This window comes from Indicator indicator, chromosome 2, assembly GCF_027791375.1.
Source record: "Indicator indicator isolate 239-I01 chromosome 2, UM_Iind_1.1, whole genome shotgun sequence".
NCBI classification, from domain to species: Eukaryota; Metazoa; Chordata; class Aves; order Piciformes; family Indicatoridae; genus Indicator; species Indicator indicator.
The window spans coordinates 29,359,229-29,366,057 of record NC_072011.1 but is presented as its reverse complement, the minus strand read 5'-3'; the positions used below and the strand labels follow the sequence as shown (position 1 = coordinate 29,366,057).

The 6,829-nt window shown below is 40.0% G+C and overlaps 1 protein-coding gene across 1 annotated transcript in view; it reads left to right on the top strand.

Moving 5' to 3' along the window:
- Positions 1 to 5,342, top strand: part of DLL1 (delta like canonical Notch ligand 1) — a 37,171-nt gene extending 31,829 nt beyond the window's left edge. The window contains exon 13 of the mRNA XM_054396777.1: positions 5,033 to 5,342. Within this exon, the coding sequence (XP_054252752.1) occupies positions 5,033 to 5,342 (310 nt within the window). The remainder of the gene's footprint in view (positions 1 to 5,032) is intronic.
- Positions 5,343 to 6,829: the final 1,487 nt, after the last annotated feature.

The window sequence follows — 6,829 nt, the reverse complement described above, 5'->3', positions numbered from 1 at the left end:
GTGAAAATGTTACTCATATCAACAAAGTATCACTGTGTTTAGTTCCTTTGCTGCCTTATTTTTAGGCACAGCTTCTGTCTCCAAGATATTTCTGGGTAAACCCAGACAAAAAGCAAATTATGTGAATGCTGGTAAATGGAAATTGCAAAGTTTTGTTCAGCTTTCTTTCTAATCTTTTGTGAAAGGAAGTTCACTGTCTGTGACTTCTATTTGGAATAGAAATATATACAATAATGATGATAGTGATAATAGCATAGCACCAGTTATACCACTTGTTGCTCTTTCCTCATGGATTTGCAAGAGTAGGTGGCTTCATTCCTTTGTGTAATATTATGTTAGCTTGCAATTATTTCCTCTAAGAGTACTGGACAATGTGGTTTCTCTTCTTAAAACTTTCCTCTCTAAGGGCAGCTCTATCTAAATTTTGGTAATGAGGTCCTGTGCAACATCTTGGCTCCTGTATCATCTAATTTGTATTTTGGCATTCGTGAAGCTCAGACTAAGGGATTTAGCATCAGAGCTGAACATGTTTCTCCTCTCACTTTTCTTACATTGGTCCCCACCAGCTAAACTGGAACAAGAAATCATGACATCCTGCATATTCTAAGTGAGGGGAGGAAAAGTAGCCTGTGGTAGGACTGATAGGCCTTGTGTTGTGTGGAGATGAATTCTCACTGAAGAAAATGCTTGACTCACAGGTAGATCTTGAAATCATGTTTAAAAAGTTCATGAATGTGTGGGTGCAAATCACAAATACTGATTCTGTTTTTTGTTTGTTCTTGAGTTCTTTAGTATAGGGGAGGATATTTCTCCCAGGAACAGTGTTTCTTCAGCACAGAGTAAGAACTTTTTTTACTTAGGCTCAAAATGCCTGTACTTTTCTCCATTTAAGAAACAGCTAATACCACGTACACTTTGAGACTTCAGAGTTATCCAGAAAATCCAAGCCTACCTGCAGATTTGGTTGTGGGTGAGACGGAGTGGCAGTACCTTAAACCAATGGTAGGCCCTATCTCCCTTACACCTTTTTGCATTCAGGGGGTTCCCGATGTCCATTGGCCCAAGCAGAGGAGTGCTTCTTTCTAGCTCTTGGACCATTGCTCACATGTGATATGACCAGAGCATGGCAAGACATCTGTGCTGGTGACTGCATGCCTCCCATGTGCCACACACATACATATTTCTGCCTGAGATTTCTTGAACTGTGCTTGATGCCTCCTATTCATACTTTTGCTAATGTGTCACAGTAATGAGAATGCAGTGGTAGCTTTGGACTGAGGCTACATTGGAAGTTATTGACATGCTGGTATCCCTTAGGGAGGCATCACCATGTTAATATGCTAAATATGCAGTAAATGTTTATATTTTCTCTGCACAGAAGAGATATTTTACTGTAACCGTGCACTTCTAAGGAGAAACAACAGAACATTGTCAAAATACTGCAAGCGGCAGTCAGAAATAAGAAAGTGTGACAATATAAGGTTGAATAGGTAACAAAGGATGTAATAAGGGAAGAAATATAGAAATTTGACAGGGGAAAACCAAAACTGGGTAAATTCCTCTCAGGAGTTGCTGAACACAAAGAAGACGAATTTTTTAACTACAGTAGAAATAAAAGAAATCTTAATGGTGGAATATAAATATTACCAGACTAAGAATTACAAAAAAGGATTCTCTGGATGTGGAAAAATAGCTATTTCACCTTTTCTTTTCTTTTCTTTTCTTTTCTTTTCTTTTCCTTTTCTTTTCTTTTCTTTTCTTTTCTTTCTTTTCTTTTCTTTCTTTCTTTTCTTTTCTTTTCTTTTCTTTCTTTTCTTTCTTTTCTTTTCTTTTCTTTTCTTTTCTTTTCTTTTCTTTTCTTTTCTTTTCTTTTCTTTTCTTTTCTTTTCTTTTCTTTTCTTCTCTTTTCTTCTCTTCTTTTCTTTTCTTCTCTTCTCTTTTCTTTTCTTCTCTTTTCTTCTCTTTTCTTCTTTTTTCTTCTCTTCTCTTTTCTTCTCTTTTCTTCTCTTTTCTTTTCTTTTCTTTCTTTTCTTTTCTTTTCTTTTCTTTTCTTTTCTTTTCTTTTCTTTTCTTTTCTTTTCTTTTCTTTTCTTTTCTTTTCTTTCTTTTCTTTTCTTTTCTTTTCTTTTCTTTTCTTTTCTTTTTCTACTTCTATTTTATGAAGATTGCTGAAGGTCCTTTCAGAAACTGGGTTACTGAATGGAAAACAGCATCTTTTACTGATAATAATTTATGAACCACAAGGGCTCAGTAACATATACCTAGAAGCTCAGAAACCATTGATTGGGGAAATCTTCAGCTTTCTGACATCCATTTTGGATTCATTTCAGACTACCATGATATTTGAGATGTACAGAGTGCAAATGGCCTGCTGTGTTCAAAGAGGGAAAGCTGGCTGACCCAAGTAACAGTGGCTCAATTAGTCTATCATTTATCTGAGGGAAAAATAATGTTTAAATTGATACAGATTTTAATCAACAAAAATTTAGAAGATAGAAATATCTTTAGATTAGAGGCACGAAACAGAAAGTTTATCTTGCCAAATAACTGCAACCCCCGGCGATAAGATTCAAAGTTCAACTTTGTATCTAGAAGGATACAATGTATTTCCTACAGCATTCTTGTTATGAGACTCGAGTTAAGACTAAAGTTCTACATCATGTGACAAATATATTAATAGCTAGATAGAGCCTGTACTGAAGATCAGTTGTCCCCAGGTGATTATTTTTCAAAGAGATTGTTCCTAGCATTCTTGAAAGAAGCCAGGTGCAAGCTTCATCGTGCTCATCTTGGAGTGAAAAAAATGCCTTTACATCCAAAGATTATTTCATAGAGTGGTTGAGGACACAGCACAATATGATCATGTGTCAGGCAAATACAATGTGTTTTAAACTGCAAAAGGGTGCATGCTTAAGAGCAAAGAAGGTGGACCGGTTCTTGAGAAAGCGGAGGTGCCTTCTGGAATGTGACAATTTTGGAGATAGTTGGCACTCGCACTGGACAAACTGTCAAAGCAGTCCTTGAGTTCCTGCACAATAAGAGTAGTCAATCTCTACTTGTCAGCAAAGAAAGACCAAGAAAGTGGCTACCAGTGAACACCTTAAGGAGTTCAACCAGTTTATATTGCCAAAAAAGACATAAAAATTGCAAAGAAATCTACATATTTTCACAAGATGGAAACACCAGTTTCAGAAAGATTCTTTAACTCCAGCAGAGTCAAACTGGGCAAATACAAACACTGAAGCAAGGCCTGCTCAAATGAGAAACTAGGCACATGTTTTTGGAGAGTGAAGGTAGTTAAAATACTGGCACAAACTACGGCAGGAGGTAGTAGTTTCCCATTTTTTATTTACTCTCATCAGGACAGGATGCATGATCTGTTTTGATCAAGTATGGGTAATTAGGCTCAATATGGGAATAACTGAGCAAAATATGATGACATATGGTGTGCAGGAAGTCAGAGTAGATAATCTAACAATCCCTGTGGTCTTTGACTGTGAAAATATGAAATCCGTCCAATCAGATTTAATGCTAGCAATGTTCTGACCTCCAAATCTAGTCCTGGCCCAAGAGATTCTTTAACATCTTTGAAACTAGGCAGATCAGCCTGCTGTTACTGCAGGCTTCACAAGTGGATCATGGAACACTGAACTTGTGCAAATTTACCGTTGCCAACTAACTGTGAATGGTTTTGGGGAGGCTGGAGAATGTGGTAGGCAATAGCAGATGTTTGCCACTCAGCAGTGACTGTATGAAGAGGCAGTGTTAGGATTAAATCTAGAAATCAACAAAATCAATGAGAGGAGTCTCACTGACTTAAACTGACTTAGGATGAGGTAGAACTAGGATCAGGAAGTTTCCACTTATTTATATAGGGATGATTCAAATCCAGAGGGAATGATACCAGGTTTAATATAAATACTGTATATATGCTGCACATGGAAGTAGATGGCACATTCATTCTCACTCGGTGGCTATCACCAGCTGAAAATTCCTCTCTGAGATGCCAGATATATTAGGCTTTTGAATATTCAGCATATCAACACCTCATAGATCGTAATGTATTCTTTGCCATCATCTGTGAAACAGGTCCAAATCTTTGACTACTAAAAAGGTGGGAGAAAAATATAAGAAAACTAAAGGTCACGTTGAGTGCGACCCAAGCTAGCAGGAGACACAAAACACCAAGGCCAGACTGACACACAGCCACCTATCCTTCTTCCTGTGATGCCACAGAGTAAACGGTCCTACATCCTGTGCTGCCAACAAGTCTGTCTCTTTCCATCTGAATGACACTCCAGCACGTGGTATGATGTTGAGTCCTCTTCAGAATTTGTCAGCAATGTTCTTTTCTCTTTCTTTTTTCATCCCAGGAACATATTGGAACTAATCAAAGCCATCTCCTTTAACAGGCACTCTGTGTCTGCACAGAACAAAATAAGAATGCATTAAAGGCAGGGCATCAGCCACTATGTTGAATTTCCTGTCTTTTGTCATCAGCATCTCTTACAATACACAGACATTATTTCCAGACTGTAAGAGACCATGTATATCTGTATTTGTTAATGATTTTAGTGTATGTGGGGGCTAGTAACTTTTTTCCCCCTAATGTTCTGTTGTTCTTTCTGCTGCAAACACTTGTGCCTGAAGAAAAAAAGAATTAAAATGGGGGAGAAAATAGATGGGCCTCTATCAATTGGCCTGTTCAGCAAAGAAGGAATAGATTTTACTCTAATCTGTACCATTAGCATAACAAGAGAAATGCTGGAGCAGTTGTTAATAACAGCAAAGAGGTTGTTTAAGTCAAGCATGTGTTTCAGCTCCATGGGCTGATTAATCTTGTCACCTTTTTTTTTTTTTTTTTTTTTTTTTTTTTTTTTTTTTGTTCAGAAAACTTTTCACTAGAGGCAGAGGGGAAGGGAGGGGGGGAGGGGGAGAAAAAAAAAAAGCCCCCCCGAAAGAGGCAGCAGAATAGCCATGTCCCCGCCTTCAAACCTGTCTCTGTGTCTACTCTTACTTCTGCCTGGATTAGTCGACATAAAGCTGTTTTCTACAGCCAGGGGCCTCAATGGCGAGTTAAATTCAGACAGATTGTGAGGAGTGGAGAACATGGGCCTGAGAAAAGGGACCCAGCTCCCGCCCTGACCCCGCTTTGTTCCTCCACCGTGGTCACCTGCCACCCTGCACAAAGGCCTGCGCCGCTGCCGCTGCTAACACTGATGCCGCTGCTAACGCTGCTGCCGCTGTGTGCCCTGACCCAAACTGGCCTCATTGGCTGTGGCCCCACTGTTGCTGGGGAAGGAAGGCTGGGGAAGGCTGGAAAGAGGCCAGTGAAGGCTTGAAAGGCCAGAGGAGGCTGGAGGTGGCCAGGAAGGCTTGGGAAGGCCAGAGGATTGAATCCCAGCAAACCCATGTGCTCAGCCAGCCCAGATGCCTGGCAGTGGTGCAGGGTGGCTGGGTAGAGGCCATGAACTGGCACCTCACAGCTTATAGGGTGGAGGTCACTCAAGGCTTCAAGGCCTGGGCCAGTACCTGGGTATCACATTACCACCGCTGATCAGGTGGAACTGTAACTGCTTGGCTAAATTAAAAACAAATGAGTGAGTGACAGCAGCCTCCAGCTTGCTCCTGCTGTCAAAACCTACCTGAACAAGGCAGAAGTTTTTTCACTATTTTGCAAACTGAGTTGCTGACAATAATGCTGGAGAGAAGAGATAACAGATCCTATCCTAAATACCATCTCACTGCCTAAACTCTCATCCATAATAAAGGAATTTTGTCCACACTTGTTCCTGATGCTGAAATAAACAGGGGAAAAGTGTTGCTACCTTCTTGCAATATTACCTGGTTCAGGAAATAATTTATACAGATTCTTCCCTGTAAATGTACCAGTGCTGCTTTTCAGCTAGGGAAGATGCTGACAGGCCTCAAGCTAGCTCTATTTTATAACCTTGGTGAAGCTTGGGCCCCTTGTTGGTATCCGACGGCCAGGGTGCACCCACCACCTCTTGTAGGAGATGTTCACTGACTTCAGCCAGACCATGAGCAGAAAGGAGTCAAAACAAAGGGCAATGGAGTCCCAGTGATTGGCCTGAAATAGGAAAAAAATACCCAGTTAATCTTGCTAAGGCAATGTTATGCCATCAGTGTGCAAACCTCTTCCTGTTGAATGCAATGTATCTGTGCCTCCTTACGTCAAACCTGGGGTTTGCTGTATTTTACTGAAGATCTGAGGAAGGTCATAGTGCCCTTCACAGTATTTTTTACTCTGGTTCATCTTGTAACAGGAAATAATAAACACAGCTCATCCTGCAAAAAAGCTCTCAGGATCAGAAGGATCCTGCATCCTAATGGAAGCAGCAAATGATAGGGTGGTGTCTCAAGGAACTACAGAATGGTGATAAATTTGCATGAGCTGAGCTTCTACAGACAACCTGGGAGAAATCTGTAGCTTGAAATCTATTGTTCAGAGTATTTGTATGTTATGTTCCTATTCAATGATTCTGTCACAACTTGTGTTTTCTGGCTGCTGGGATAATTCTATCACTCTCCATCTATAGATATGAAGTGTTTTATAAAAGTGGGTGACACAGTTTGTACCTACAGATTCCTTCATGTGCACATACTCACATTGTAATTTTTTTTTCTTTTCCAGAAATAATGAAATTCTCCATGCAAATCTGCCTGTGTAGGTTTTGCAGCCCTGGTGGAGACCAGATGATGTAAGTACAGAGGCACAACTCTAGGTGCTCTCTTTGCTTCCCCAAGCTTATCCTGTCTTAGGAATAGAAACATTGTAAGTCAGTCACTCCATCATGGTTTTCGTTCT